The sequence below is a fragment of the Crocuta crocuta genome, unplaced genomic scaffold (genome assembly GCF_008692635.1).
Source record: "Crocuta crocuta isolate KB4526 unplaced genomic scaffold, BGI_CrCroc_1.0 scaffold61, whole genome shotgun sequence".
NCBI classification, from domain to species: domain Eukaryota; kingdom Metazoa; phylum Chordata; class Mammalia; order Carnivora; family Hyaenidae; genus Crocuta; species Crocuta crocuta.
In genome coordinates, this window is record NW_027528369.1 from 9,978,565 (window position 1) to 9,993,954 (window position 15,390).

At 64.4% G+C, this 15,390-nt stretch overlaps 1 protein-coding gene across 1 annotated transcript in view; it reads right to left on the bottom strand.

Moving 5' to 3' along the window:
• The window catches only part of SLC7A5 (solute carrier family 7 member 5), a 35,970-nt gene that overhangs the window by 3,114 nt on the left and 17,466 nt on the right, over positions 1-15,390 (bottom strand). The window contains exons 3-9 of the mRNA XM_077754183.1: positions 14,191-14,316; positions 4,632-4,737; positions 3,767-3,811; positions 3,254-3,377; positions 1,989-2,092; positions 1,456-1,552; positions 38-187 (exon numbers count right to left, since the gene is read on the bottom strand). Of these exons, the coding sequence (XP_077610309.1) occupies positions 38-187; positions 1,456-1,552; positions 1,989-2,092; positions 3,254-3,377; positions 3,767-3,811; positions 4,632-4,737; positions 14,191-14,316 (752 nt within the window). The remainder of the gene's footprint in view (positions 1-37; positions 188-1,455; positions 1,553-1,988; positions 2,093-3,253; positions 3,378-3,766; positions 3,812-4,631; positions 4,738-14,190; positions 14,317-15,390) is intronic.

The following is a 15,390-nucleotide window of genomic DNA, read 5'->3' on the forward strand; positions in this document are numbered from 1 at the left end:
CCCCATGCCCACAGCCCTCCCGCAGCCAGGCCCTCACCTTGATGGGCCGCTCCAGCTCAGGCTTCTTGTAGCGGAGCCACAGCATCCCGATGATGGCCAGGGCCACACACAGCCAGTTGAAGAAGCTGAAGAAGTTGATGACGGAGAAAATATCTCTAGAGAAGGCGTACAGGAGGGTCATGACGCACTGCAAGCAGAGAGGCGGCCGCGGTGAGCAGGGCGGCCGGGACGGCGCCTGGACTTCATTCACAGCAGAGGCACGTGCGCCACTGGGAGCGGGGGGAGGGGGGGACACACCCATCCCCCCCTCGCTGCGGCGTTACCGCCACACTGTGCGGTCGCTGAAACAAATGTGGAGCAGCCAGGCTGCGACCGCCATGCGGTGGTTTCAAAACCGAGATCGACTCTGCAGGGTGACTAGGGGCGCCTGGGGGCTCAGCCGGTTAAACAACCGACTTCAGCTCAGGTCATGATCTCACGGTCCGTGGGTTTGAGCTCCGTGTCGGGCTCTGTGCTGACAGCCCAGAGCCTGGAGCTGCTTCGGATTCTGTGTCTCCCTCTCTCTTTGCCCCTCCCCTGCTCACGCTCTGTCTCTCTCTGTCTCTCAAAAATGAATAAATATTAAAAAAAAAAAGTCCAAAAATCACTTGACCCTTTTCTCTCCGAGACGCCGACCTAAGCCCCATGCCTGAGTCGGGCTGGGCCTACGGACTCACACTCCTGACACAATGTGTCAGCAATGACGGAGAGGGACTTCTGAGCCCAGGTCACAAAGGACGTGGCAGCTTTCCCGTCGCCGTCCGCCGGCTCGCATGCTCCTTCCTGCGGCTGCATGGGGAGCCACCTGAAGAGGCGCTTCCAGCGGCACGCGAGCCTCCAGATGGGACAACAGCCTCACCTCCGCCTGCACGACCGTGCTGCGGGGAACCCTGACCGGGGACCCTGAACCAGGGCCGCCCAGCCACGCTGCCCCGAGCTTGAACCCGAGAAACTGAGCCAACACACGCTTTCTGTTCCCGTGTCCTGCGGCTGGGTTGCCGGGGGGGGGTGGGGGGGGGGGGGGTTGGCCCCATAGCGGCAGGGAACTCATCGCCCAGGGAGCTGCCTGTCAACAGCAGTCTCCTGAGACAGAGCTTTGGCCTCACATGCTTCAGACTGTTCTGAGGCTTTCTGTTTTACAGCTATTATGCATCATTTCTGGAATTAAAAAACCTAGTGCCCTTTGGTGTTCAGCGAAGCACAATGTGAGGAAACACTCGCGTTAACTGTTTGTGTCTCCGTGTCCACCTCCCGTCTGCAGCCCGCAGAAGGCAGGCGAAGCTGGAACAGGCTTCGTGTAGAAGGAATGTGCGGCCTCCCGCCAGGGAGCCCCCCAGGGCGGGCCCCGAGGGCCGCGCCAGCGTCCCATTTCGACTGGGGATGGAGGACGGGACGCGGGCGGCACCGCCCACCTACCGTAAACACGAGGGAGGGTACAGGCGTCAGGTGCTGCGGGTGGATCATGGAGAGGACGGAGGGCAGGTGACCCTCCCTGGACCCCACGAAGAAGAGCCTGTGGACCGAAGAGCGAGCGTTCAGCGTCCTCCCCATGTGCCCCCAGGCAGGGCAGGGAGCGGAGGGTCATGCCAAGCGCTGGGCTCCCACGTGGGCTTCTTGGGGTCCCTGATGGGCACAGCTGGCAAAGGGGAACCTTCAGCCTTCCTCACATCCATTACCCGCCGGCCATCCGGCAGGGTTTGAAATGAACCCATGGAAGATTCCAGAAGGACACAGTTCAGTGTTGCCTGTGGGCAGGGGCCAGGGGGCAGGATGGAGCCCACCGGTCCCCTATTTCTGTATCACTGGGAGGTTCTGACAGCTACGTGTCCCTTGATGGGGAAAGAGGCGCTAGAGCACGCACTGGACAGTGGTGTGCAGGCACCGCCCCCCATCCCGCCCCCGCCCCCCACAGCCTGGGTGACAGGAGGCTGGTCCTGGTGTGGCCCCACCTGGAGGACGTGAAGAGGGACCCGTTGACGGAGCCGAAGCAGGACAGTCCCACGAAGACGGGGATGACCCAGGACATGACGCCGAGGTGATAGTTCCCGAAGTCCTAGGCAGACACGGAGCCTGAGCCCCCGGGGCCCCACGGCACCTCCCCGCCCGGCCCCTCCTGTCTGACCATTTCCTACATGCCCGTCTGACTTCTGCACAGGGAGGGAGCCCCTGGGGTCTGGACTGGGGGTGGGGGGAGGGGGTCCCAGGGGCAGGTCCTTGTCTGACAGGGGGCCCTGGCCCCTACTCTCCACCCATACCTGCCAGCACTTTCCTCGGGCACCTCTCACGGGCACCCCTTGCCCCAGGCTGGCCGTGGGCATGGCCCCCCCGTCAGCACATCTGCTGCCTCCGGCTGGCCCCCCACCCCAAGCCCAGAGCAGGACTTGGTGTTTATTCAGAAGGTAGAGATGGGTGGGCGCTGCAGGGGGAGACCACCGGCTCTGGGGATCCCCCTGCGCAGTCTGGGGGCTGACAAGGTACTCAGTTGGCCGCCTCTGTGGGACCCGGAGATGCCGTGCCCCTCCTCTGAACCCAGTGTCCACGACGGCCAGCAGTGGCGGCTCCGGACACATCCCGGCTGTGGGTGTGGGAAGGCTACGCAGCCCCACCTCCCCGCGCCAGGGCTGGAGGCCTCGCTTGCCTGGCACTGAACCTTCCAGATCACCAAGGTCCGCAAGGACCCACCTTAAACCCCAACCCCGTACCCAGCTTTAAAAATCACCCAGTCCAGGGGGCGCCTGGGGGCGGGGGGGGTCAGTCAGTTAAGTGCTTGACTTTGGCTCAGGTCACGATCTCATGGTTTGCAAGTTCGAGTCCCGCGTCAGGCTCTGTGCTGACAGCGTGCAGCCTCCTTGGGAGTCTCACTCTGTCCTCTCTCTGTCCCTCCCCCACTCGTGTATTTTCTCTCAAAGATAAATAAACTTAAAAAAAAAAACCCAACTGCTCAGGCTGGGACCACCACAAACATGATGACAGAACACTGGCCAGGGGGAGGCTGGGCACTGACTTTCAAAGACTCCACGAGCGTCCCGTGAGCCAGGGTTAAAGACCCGCCCTCACTCTTTCCTCGGGCTGAGCAAGACCCAGCCTGACCCCTCTGAGCAGGGTGCACTTCTCGGATGAGGGGCCTGATCTGCTCAGCCTTCACGGGCTCAGAGCCGGCCCAGTGAGCCTCCGTGACCCGGCCGGGCTGGGGTGGGGGTGGGGAGGGCCGTACCACGGCCACAGCCTCTGACGTCAGCATCTGCTCTGTGGACAGCGTGGTGAAGTAGGCCAGGTTGGTCAGCACGTACACCAGGGTGACGATGGGGAGGGAGATGATGATGGCCAGAGGCAGGTTTCTGGAAAGAAAGAGAGGGCACGTCATCAAAGTGCAGCCCGTGGAGCCAGACTGGGTGGCAAGGAGCTGGGTGCCCTTCCCAGCACGTGCTGGCCAGGTCCCAAGCCTCACCGCACAGGGAAGGGCCAAGCGGCCACACGTCGCCAGCACGGGTAAGTGGCTGGAGGCGGGCCCCCGCGGTCGGTCGGCTGCATGACCCCGGGCTAGTGACTCCACGTCCCCCCGGCCAGCCTTGAGCCCCAGTCCGTGATGCAGGGATTCCTGCCCATCCTGAGGGGGACCTTGTTCGAGGTCACCACGTGGCCAGTGTGAGGCTGGACACCAACACCCACACCCCCGCCCCGCACAAGCCCTGCCCCCGAAGCCCCTCTGCCCTGTTCACACTCATACCTGTAGGGATTGATCATCTCCTCCGTGACAAAATTCAAGTAATTCCTAGAATCGAGAGGGAATTTAACTATACTTCCCTCCCACAATCATTAGCAGATTCCACGGGGCCCCCTCCTGGCTGCTCCGGGCCCCTGGGGACGAGGAGGTCCCCACACCCACCACCCGGGACCCCCCTTGCTGAGCAGCTGGGGACATGGGGGTGCCTACTGGCACGGAGGGAAATCAGTGCCTCCCCCTCGCCCCCAAGCAGCCCGTCCTCCACCCATTCCGACCCCCACCGCGGGCGGCCAGCACCGTCTCTGAGACAGGTGCACGGACCAGCCTGACGGCAGCGCCCTGGGCACCTCCACCCGCCCTGGCCCGCTTCGTGTGTGGATGTGAATGTCCACGCCACGCACTCAAGGTCAGGCTCAGGCCTCGTGGAAAAAGATTCAAAGGCAGCCCTCGTGGGTTTGGTGTCCGTGTTAATGGTGCCACGCCACCGAGTGTGCCCCGAGGCACCCTGTCCCCTGCCTGACCCTTTCCAGCACCTTCCTCACCTGCCTGCCCAGCGGCCTGCCACACAGCAGCCACTCTGTGGTGCAGTACAGCCTGCCCCGAGGGCAGGGGCCTCAGCTGCGGACCCGGAGGGATGGAAGGCGCCAGCAAGGGCTCAGACAGGCTCCTCGCTCGTGGTGGGGAGGCCGAGAACCCCCAGCTTGGTGCTCTGCCCAGGGCTGCTCCGGGGCCCTCTCCCTGCTCTCCTGGGACACAAGGGGCCAGCAGCGGCTCCCACAGGCTCTCCTGCCACTCCCCAGAACAGCGCTGAGGGCCCACCCAGCCCGTGTGGCCCCAGACCCCGAGACCCCGACAGTCTGGAACCTACCATCCCCCGTAGGCAAAGAGGCCACTGTACAAAGCCAGCACGATGTTCCCCACGTCCAGTTTGGTGCCCTCAAATGAGGACTTGGGATTCAGATTGGACACATCACCTGGCAAAGGCCAAACAGAAAGAATGCTGGGTTACAGAGCACTGCGGAGACCACACCGCAAGCTCCGGAATGTTCCTGGAGCAAGATACCTGCCAAGCGACCTGACCCACACAGGATTCCCAAACAGCCCAGGGCCAGGAGCGAGCAGGCGGAGGTGAGCACGGGAGGTGAGCACGGTTGTGCTGTGAGCCAGGGGCCCGGCCGCCAGGAGGCCACGAGCCCGCTCGGGAGGGGCGGCAGCTCTGCAGAGCCCGGGTTGTGCACGGTCCGTGTGCCCAGATGGGCGGGTGCGGGGAGTCAGCCCCAGTCACCCCAGAGGACACTCCCCACAGAGCCCATGGCACGAGCCCCGCATCAGGGGCGCCTGGGCCCGACTCTGTGCTCTCCCCGCTTCGGTGCTGGGAACGGGTGCCGTCAGCAAGTGTCAGCAGGGACTTCCTGAAAATGACTTGGCTGGGTCCCCGGACCACGGCCGCACCTGAGACACTGAGCTGGGAGAGGGGCCACCGCCTCCACGAAACACGCCTGCCCCAGTGACAGGGCAGCGCAAGCCCCTTCTGGACAGCCGTCCTCGGGGGCACGTCAGCCTCGACCTGCGACGTGGACCACAGACCGGGCTCTGGGCCACTTCTCTGACCATTTCCACCTGGAGCGGCCCAGGTGTCCCTGGCGTGCGGCCACGTCACTCCAGCGTCTGCTCCCTGTGTCTGACGAGGACGCCTGCGTCACCGGATTTCCCCCCCGATGGTCTTGTCGCTTTCCTTCCCTGAGATCCAGCTGCAAGGGCCCTTCCTCTGAACAAGGGCAGTCACAGGCTCCAGCGGACGTGGGTTTGGGTCCACCACCCACCCCGGCACACGCAAGGTGAAACGTGGGGGTCCGGGAGGGTCTGTGGCTGCCAGGGCCCTTTACGAGGCTCAGTTACGGTATCCGTAAAACGGGCCTGTACGCCCAGGCCCAGAAACCCTTGCTCCCTGAGGAGGGCCACAGCCTGGCGGTCGCCCCCCATGCGTCTCAGATACGGAGACAAGAGCAAAGGTCGCAAGGGCCACAGCTGGTGGCTCAGCCCACCTGACAGTGGCCTGCCTGCCGGAAGAAGGACGTCCTGGGCTGGGTAGTCTGGGGGCCATTACTAACGATTCCTTGTGGGTCTGGATGTGAAGGTCTGTGTCCCCAGCCAGCTGAGGCCGCCGAACCACATGACCCGGGGCTGCACATGGGTCAATGTCACCCACAGCCAGTGGGTCTGCGGGCCCCCGGGGGATGGGAGGGTGGAGGGCGCCAGGGGAGCCCGAGGTCCCCAAGGGACAAGGTGAGCGCCTCAGTCACCCCAGGAATAGGATATGAAGACGGGATGGGAGGAGGTTTGCAGAGGGGGGCATGGCAGGGAGGTTCCCATAAAATCCATCCCCCCCCCACGGAAGCCTGAACCTCAAAACAGCAGGGGGTTTCCTGCACAAACACCGTGGTGAGGGGGGAGAGGGACCCCAGTTCCTGTTTCTGGATCCATCTTCCTACGGTGACCTGGTCTCTGCCCGTGGGCTTGTGCGTCCTGACCCCCAGGGGTGCTGGGCCTTTGCTCTTCAGCCTGCGCCGCGAGGTGCATGTGGGATCCTCAAGGCGCCCGCCCGGCCCCCGCCCCTGCCCCCAGAGGAGGCCACGGTCTCGTGAGGAGACGAACAGGTCCCAGGGCGGCTGGCGCCGCACCCAGCCCACTGCCTGCGTGTGACTGGTGTCCGAGGCCCGCGTCCTGGGACTGCCTGGTCACAGGGTGGTCAGCAGGCAGGGCAGGCGGGGCGGGGCGGAGCGCTGGCTCGGGACAGCACACCCTTCATCTCTACCTTACCAGAGCCCAGAGCCCCTCTGGGTAACCCCCACCCCCCGCAGCGCCCCAGTGGAAATGTTCTGGAATGTGTTCTCCTTTACACCTGAAGAGCTCTGCCACATCCCACAGCCTTGTCCACGTACTTTTGCTGTCCAACAGCTGAGGAAACTGAGGCTCGGGTCGCCCGCCCTGGGGGTGGGGAACTGCCAGCATGCAGGGGGACCTAGGATTGTGAGGTCTGACCTCAGGGAGTGCGTGTCCACACCGCCCCACACCTCCCAGAATGCCATGGCTGCCCCCGAGAGCCTGGGGCAGCCCGATGAGATGGCTCCTGGGTCCCACAGAGACTTCCGGAACCTTGGTGCTCTTTTACAATAAAGGCTCCTCACAAGTACTGCAGGCTTGTCTCAAACCTGTAACTCTCACATTATTTTGCCCAGTTTCCCTGCTAGAACACACCTCTCTGTATCCTGGTTATTACTGGCGTTAAATTTCTGTTTGCACACGCTGGGGTACAGGCTTTGGTGCAGGTGTGAGGCCTCAGCTGAGTTAGAGACACTGTGTGTGCACGCATGTGTATTCGCGTGTGTGTAACCTGTGCACAGCGTGTGTGCACGTATGAGCTGGAGACGCTCCATGTGGGGGGGGCGGGGAGGGGGGACTGTTGCCCTGGAGATCAGCAAGCACCCAGCCCGGTGCAGGACATGTGAAGTGTGGGTGCTCAGGAGTCCTGTGCACTAGGGTTCAAGTGCGAGCACAGGGATAAAAGTCAAGGCTCGAGATACAGCTGAGAAGCTGATGTTTTCAGTCCCAGGCCCGTGTAGCCTGAGGTTTCCATCAAGGGCTCACACGCTGTGTCACCGGTGCAGCGCTCTGACACGCACACACAGTCAGCTCCCCGAGACGAACATGCCGGGGAGGAATTCCTGACGTAGAACAGTGTTTTCTGGGGTTTACAGGCTGGATTTTGCAGGGTCTACGATGCCAGGAAAATACCGGCTGCCCTGACCCAACAGATTAAAGAATCTCACCGGGGGCCTCGCCAGGCCTCTCCCAAAGAGCCCACAAGGCTTCTATTCCTAGGACAAGTGTGGCCGGGCCATCTGCTGGACCCCCTCGGCCGTCCGTGGCTCCACCCGGTCTACAAAGTGCCTGAGGTCCCTTGGAGGAAGGAGGGCACCCCGGCGGCCCCAGACCCCGCAGCGTGGAGTGTGGCCGGCAAGCCCCCGGCCCGAGACCCCGTGTGGGGTGGGGTCTGCAGTCAACCTCAGCCAGTTCTGGGCCGTCTCCCGCCCCGTCACTGCCCTGTCCCCTCCCGCAGGCACGGAGAGCCCCACGGCACAGCAGGGACAGAGGGAGGGATCGCAGACTGAGCGGCCCTGAGAGTGGCCGGCACGCCTGCGCCCCCGGCCCAGCTCCTGGCCGTGCTCGGCCTGGGCCTGCTCTGGACACCGGCCCAGAAGGGAGACCTGTGGCTCCTCCAGGCTCCTGACCAAGTGCCGGCCAAGCCTGCGGCCCCTCCTTCCCGACAGGCATCGAGGAGCGGGCGCTGGGCCCGCTGGCTCTGGGTGGCACTTGGCCTGGGCGGCCGCGTGGGGACACCGGCTGTGCCTGCCCTCACCGTCCTGGTGTCCTGCCGGGGCTGGAGCCCTAACAGCAGGCGTTCTGGAAGGAGGCTCGGAGAGCTGGCGGGAGGGCCGCCTGCCCGTCTCCAGAAGCGGGCGAGGCAGCCACCCCTCCAGTGGATGATGTGTGTCGGCAGCTGCAGGAGCCAGGCAGCGATGGTAGTGGGCGGGGGTGGGGCGCAGCAAGGAGACACGACTGTCCTGGGGGGGAGGGCAGATTCCCCCACGTGTGGTCTTAAACACTGAGCTGCCCACAGCAACCAGGGGACGTGTGGCCGTGGCTGGAGAGCTTGGGGCTGCCGTGGCTGGGGTGGGGGCTCCTGAGGGGGTGGGCCCGCAGGGGCTGTGGGCACCCTGGCCATGCAGCCCCCGCACGGCCACAATTCGGGGCCAGACGCCCGGCTCACACGCCACTGCTCCCGTCGCTGGGGCAGACACCTTCCCTCCCTCAGACCCCACACTGGGGCGCACTGGACACGGGAGAATAACCAGCCCCCCGGTGGTCACTGTGCTCCAAGCTGCCCGTCAGGCTCTGTCCCCACCGGGCCCCAGCACACCCTACGAGCGGGAAGGCTGACGGCAATGGACGGACAGACAGCAGGTCCTGTTTCAGTCTACAAGTGGGGGGAGCGGGGAGGCGGGAACCCCGGGACCCACAGCTTCCTGGGGTCCCCTGTGCCAGCACCCCTCTCTGCAGACCTCAAAGCTGCCTCTACCTGCTGCCCCCAGGGACGGCAGCATCCCACCTCGCTGAGCCCGGCCCTCCACTCGTCCGTGCTGCGTGCCAGCCCCGGGAGCCCCTCTGCTCACGTCTGCCTGTCCCAGCCCTAAGTCACAGCCACTGCCAGTGCCGTCCCAGATGGGCCGCGAGGAACATGCATGCCAGCACACGGCCAGACGTGCCCGTCGGCAGGCTGCGATGTCACAGCGGAGCCAGCCTCCCACCCACTGGGATCCCCTGAGGACTGGGGTAACTGGGGGGGAGGGGTTGCTCAGAGGCCCCAGGGAGCTGCTCTCAGGGAAAGCCAGCCCGGGTCCCTGCGTCACTAGGACGCAGCCATGGGAGCCATTGGTGTCGGGTGGGGGAGGGCACCCGGTGGCCCTTTCTCCCACCAGGGAAGTGCGCTCGGCCTGTGGCTCCGGACTGAGAACAAGCGCTCCCCACAGGCCCTGCGTCCCCTGAGACCCAGCGGCCTCTGCGTGGGAGGGAGGCCTGGTCAGGCACTCGCCGGGCCTCTGGGGCCCCGGGGGCCTGTCAACGCCCGGATCTGGAGATGGGCAGTAGGAGGCAGCTGCAGAAAATGCCAGAACCCCACGGCTGGCCAGGCCCCGCCCCCACCCAGCGCTTTCCCACAGCTGGACCCGCCCGGGGCACCCCTCCTGGGACGGGGACACCGTGAGAAAGTCATCCCCAAACTGGGGAGCGTCCACCATGCTGGAACCTTCTACCTGTGGTCCCGCTTTGTTCCTCTGGGGCACCAGGGGCGGCCATTTATGTCAAGAGCCGTGCTGAACGGGCCCCCCCTAAATTCATGCCAGCCCAGACCCCTGAATGTGACCTGACTTGGAAAAGGGTCTTGGAAGACGGAATTAAGGTAAGGGTCTCGAGAGGAGACCGTAGGGGAGGGGAGTGTCCTCACAGGACAGGGACACACAGAGGTGCGGGGAGAGGCCGCGGGGAGGGGGCCGAGAGGGCAGCACGCTGCAGCCGAGAGCCCAGGGGCGACGGAAGCCTGAACGGACAAGGAGGAATCCCACCGAGTTTCAGAGGGAACGCAGCCCTGACTCTGGACTTTCGTCCCCCAGAACTGCGAGGGGACGACAGGACTCACTCCGCCTGGGCCAGACTCGCCTGGGCCAGTCTCCACTCTGTGCCTCATGAATGTGGCTGGGACAAGCTGTGGCCTCAGGCTCCTGCTCTGTAAAATGGGCTGTCACCCGTGGGGCCACCAGACCTCCAGGCTGTGAGTCCTCCATGGCGAGTCAGCTCCGCATGACCGCAGCCCTTAGTGGGCCTGGGGACAAAGCAGCGCCGGGTCTCCAGCCCCGTCCACACACCAGTGTCCTCGGAGAGGACGCGTCCGGCTGGTCCCTCGTCAGGCTCGCCCGCCCGCTGCCCCAGCCCGGGCACGTCCCAGGCGCCGGGTGCCTCTCCTGCTCTGCCTGAGGTCTGCGAACGGCAATGGAGCAGGAATCTGGGTTTGGGGAGGCTGGGGGGCCGGTGCCTGTTCACCAGCATATGTCTCAGACGTCCCCTGTCTCTTACCACCCCCCACCCCCCCCGGAGGAGCTGGCCCTCGGCCTCAAGATCCGCCGTAAACCTCAAGTCCCAGTTGGAAGGGGCCTGCTCCCCACCGAACAGGCTGCGAGAGGCCCCTGGGAACGGGCTGTGCCCCGCGCATGGCTCGGTGGCTGCCACCCCCCACCTCCCGTTCTTGCCGCAGCTCCATCCGCATGGCTGGCCTGTCCTGCCGGAGGGCGGCCCAGGCAGGCCTTGCCAGGTCATCTGCTAGGGCTCTGGGTGCTGAGTTAGAGGCCTGCAGCCCCAGAGAAAAGGCCTCAACTACAAATCATCAAAGAACACACACAGGAAAACCCACCGAGCCTGCCTCGCTGGTAGCTTGTCTTTCCGTGGTGGCCCCGTGACCCGCGGCTCCCGACGTTCAGTGAGGAGCGCATGGGCCACAGGCACCGGCCCCCGGTGACGGCCCTGCCCCGCCCGCAGGTGACCAGGGCAGCGTGGAGAACCCACCCCTAGCCCTGCATGGCCCGTCACAGTGTCCTGCGGTCCCGGCCCGACCCTGAGCCCCGCGGAAATGGGCCCCGAAGTCCTCTGTAAGGGGAGGCCAGGCTTGGGAACACTGAGGACGCCTGTCCCCTCCCTTTGAGGGGTGACAGCACACTTCACGGTGCTGCTCGCTGCCAGGGGCTTGCCCGTCTGCCGGGACTGCCCCCACCCGAGACCCCCGTCACTTTGGGACGATGCCCAGACGTAGGAGATGGTCTACACGGGGGCCGGGAACCTCCACTGTGGTGCCAACCACAGACAGGTGTCCTGGCAACTGGGGCGACCGTCCCAGCAGCGGGGTGAGCTCCTGTGGGCTGCTGGAGGCTCCGAGGGGGCAGGGGTCCGGGGGCAGGACGGCCTGGGGCACGGAGACTGCGCCTCCCACGACCTCCCCCCGCAGGGGCATGTGTGCAGACGCCAGAAGGAGGAAGCACTTCTATCGGTACAACCGGGCCGTCCACACTGGCCGCTCCCCCCCGACCTCCCCCCCACACCGCAGCCCACACGAAACCACAAGGGTCCCAGTGTGTGCCCTCCGGGAGGGGCCCAGACACAGGGACCCACCCTCTGCACCGGCTCCCACCTTCTGGGCTTGGAAACACCCACTCGGCTTTGGGAACAGCCTGACCTTGGCGCCGTGGCCCCTGTGGGGTGTCCCACGCTTTCTGCGGCAGCTGCTGGGTCTGAAATGCTGACCTGAGTTCCATCTCCCCTGGGGACGCCGGGAGCAAACGCAGACACCTCCCCTGACGCCGGGCCTGCATGCTCGACTCCCCCCACCCCTCCGCCAGCCGCAGGGTAGCGGAGCTGCTCCCACACGGAGAGCTTGGCCCGGGGCCCCGCTAAGCAGTCCCTCTGTTCTGCTCTGTGCCCGAGTCCAGCCGCCCCCTCCCGCCCTCAGCCCTGGTCCGGGCTGGCGCCTCGTCCACAAGTCTCCCGTTCACGTGCTGTCTGGGGTCCCCACCCCACAGCCAAGCTCTGGCCAGCAGGGGCCACCGGCGCCAACAGAGTCACACTCAGGGCCTTGGGAAGTTCTCCTGAAGGACAAGTGCTCGCAGGTCCCGAGGTAACGAGCCCAGCGCGGGCCCCGGCCGACCCGTGGCCAGCTGGACTCAAGCCCCTTCTGGAGGGGGATGCTGGGGAGGAGCAGCGGCGGCTCCATGCCCGATGGAGCGGGGCGCCCAGGGCCCGCAGGAGGCTTGAGCACCATCAAACCACCAGCGTGGGGCCCAGGGCCTCCGCTGCCCGAGGGGAAAACAGTCAGACCACTGACTCCATCGTAGAAGGGGATCAACGTCTGCAATGATGGGTCCCTGAGAAGGGCAGGCATTCATCAGGGAACAACATAAACCCTCAAAAAAAACCAGGAGACAGAAATTCTGCACACGCTGCACCGTTTCCCAAGCTCAGAAAGGAACTGAGCTGGGGGGCGGGCGGGGGGGGCAGGGAGGGGGAGTTGTTTTCAAAAGCAACACAATTATAAACATACTAGGGATTCTGGCTGAACAAAAGCCCTTTGCTGTCACCACTGAAATTTGTTTTTACAAAAGTCAGGTCGCCCCCTCCACATTCCTCATCATAGCAGCCAAGCAAATACCTCCACAGGCAAGTCTACCGAATGCCACGTGTCCCGGCCACACAGGCTGCTCGGCTGCGTCCCACTGGCACCGGGCCAAGCTCGTCACGAGGCCACAGAATTATTCAGCCCCGACCAGGGTCCTCGAGACCCGAGGAATAAGGAGAAAGATAAGGTCCTGTCTCAAAGAAGATGCTGGAAGCCGAGTCCCAGGACGGCTCCTGGAGCGTTGCGGGAGGGGCCAGAGCAACAGAAGCCAGCACTCAGGCACGACCCCCCCCAACGACCCCCCTCGGGCTCACCCAAGGGTGGGTCTCCCAGGTGATCTGACATCACTGAGGCCGAGGCACTGGCCGGACACGCCCCCAGGAGGAAGTCCCCTCCTGAAGCAGTGGCCTGCCTTCCACAGCAAGGGATCTATCTGGAAACCAGGGGCAATTTCCCCTTCGATGCCAATGATACCGTAGCCCGTGGGTGCTGAGGGGGTCCGAGCCACGCTGAAAGCTCCATACATGGTAACGTGCTCGATAAAGACGATCTGCCCAAACCATGTGGATTCTCGCTTCCATGTTACTAGGTCAGTGTGGACCAGCATGCGGGCTTACCTTTACCCCAAGAAGAGGGCCCATGAGGGCAGGCGCCGTGGCAGCCACTGCAGCCCCATGTGCACCCAATTCTGCTGAATCATGTGCGCCGCCTGTACAGGCCCGCAGACTCTGGATGCTGGGTTCCCATAAGTCGCGGTGCCCAGCGTGGCCATTACAGGGAGGGAGACAGGAGAGTCTGGAACCACCAGAATGAATTTCTGGGTATCACAGCCAGAAGCCCAGGGGATGCGGCAGGTACAGGGCCATTAGGGGTTTTCTACCCACTTAACACCCAGCTGGCCAGCACCAAAGCGTGTGAAGAGGGTGGACGAGACGGAGCTGCCCGAGCCGCCCACGCGGGGTGTCACACTGGAGAAGACCCGCACGGGACTGCAGCCTGGTGCCGGCGCAGGGCCTGGGACAATGCAGACCCGGCCGAGTGGAGCGGCTCGGAGACGCCCCAGGGACGAGACGAGTCAGGCTGCTGCCTTCCCGCACCCCAGCGCCCTGAGAGCACGCAGGGCGAGACCAGTGCAGAGGCCAGGGACACCAGCCGTGCCTGTGTGCCCAGCGACCTTCTGCCAAAGCCCCAAGCTGCCCTGCGCCAGCCCCTGTGGGATCTCTGCTGCCCCCCCCCCACGTGTGACGGGGCAAAGCGCAGGACCACGGGGGGGTCAGCAGGACAAGGCGCGGGGGCCGGGGTGCCCCACATCGTCCCTGGGCCGGCTACACTTCAAACATGCCCTTAAGATGTGTGCTCCTGCGTGTGAGATCCGCCTCAGCAGCAGACCGACCAGAAGAGCCCCACCTGCCGCGCCCGCAGCACCAAGGTCACTCTGCGAACCCCCGCGCGTCACCATCCGACCCCTGCCCTCAAGGGTGGGCGGGAGAGGGTTCGGAGGGGAGGGGGTGGGTCCGTTTCTCCCCATCGCTCGGGGCGGGTTTAACTCGTGGGGTGACGTTCAGTCTTTCGCTCGAAACCCTGCCACCCGCTGGCACAGCAGACGTTCCGGCCCAGGGCCTGCGGGGACGGGGGCCCAGGTCACACTCACCCTTCCCGATCTGGATGAAGCCCAGGAGGATGATGAGGGCCAGCGCCAGGAGCTTGGCCGCAGCGAAGGCGTCCTGGACCCGGGTGGCCGCCTTCACGCTGTAACAGTTCACGGCCGTGAGCAGCACTGTGGAGAGAGGGCAGCAGTGAGTCCTGCGCGAGGCGCCCCAGAGCCGCAGGCTGAGGAGGGAGCCTGGTTCCCACACACTTGACGCTCTCCAGGCCCAAGGTCAAAGGCTGAGAACTGCACTTCTTGACTCTCAAAAAAGCTACAATCCCACAAGCCCCTGGGCTGCCCTAAAGGATTTTCAAAGGATGAATTTCAACCACCCATGGGAGGCCACCAGCCCCCCACCCACCTGCTGCACACCCGGGTGGCCCCGTCTTCAGAGCGTAGGTGACAGATACATGTTTGCACTTGGAGGAGGCTGTGCTCACTGGGTGCACCTCTCATGGGTTTAGCATAATTTAGATGCCCACACAGCCTACCTAACTTCCTGGAGGCAAAAAACCTTTTCTGCAAAGAGAACCTTCTAGAATCCCGATGAAGAAATAGGTGAGATGCTAGCAGCACGAAACCACTTGACAAGTCAAGTGATGGCATCATGGGGCAATTCTGACACATGAAATGGGGACTGAAGGCAAGGCCACAGCCCAGGGTCAGGCGGGCACAGCTGGGCCCCCACCCCCGCCTGGAAGGGAGGGGACATGGGCTGCTAAGTCAGGCTCCACAAACTCGCCGGACAGCCGCACCCAGGCTCTGCCAGGTTCCCCGTGAGACCCCAGCTCTGAGCCAAAGTGGAGGCACCCGTACACTGAGACACGCGGGGGTGCAGGAGACACGGGTAAGTGCTTAGGGGCCTCACGGCCCCTCCATAAACTTAGAGCGGAACCAAATTATACTAAAACACAGGAAACAAATACATACTCGCCACCCAGGCCTTCCGATTCGCTGTTTCTAACTCACACACGCTCAGGTGGTCTACACCGCATACAGACGCGCTAAGGGCGAGTGCGTGGCGCTCCGGTCCCGGCTCCGGGCACAGCGCCCTCACGCAGGCACTTGAAGGGGGCTGCGCGGGGAGGATTCACACCAGGAAATCCTGGGAGCACAGGGCTGGTCCTCACACACTGACCGGCGGGGCGGGAGCTGGGAGGCCCCCCCCGCCCCCCCCCCCCACTTCTCTGAGGGCTGAGGCAG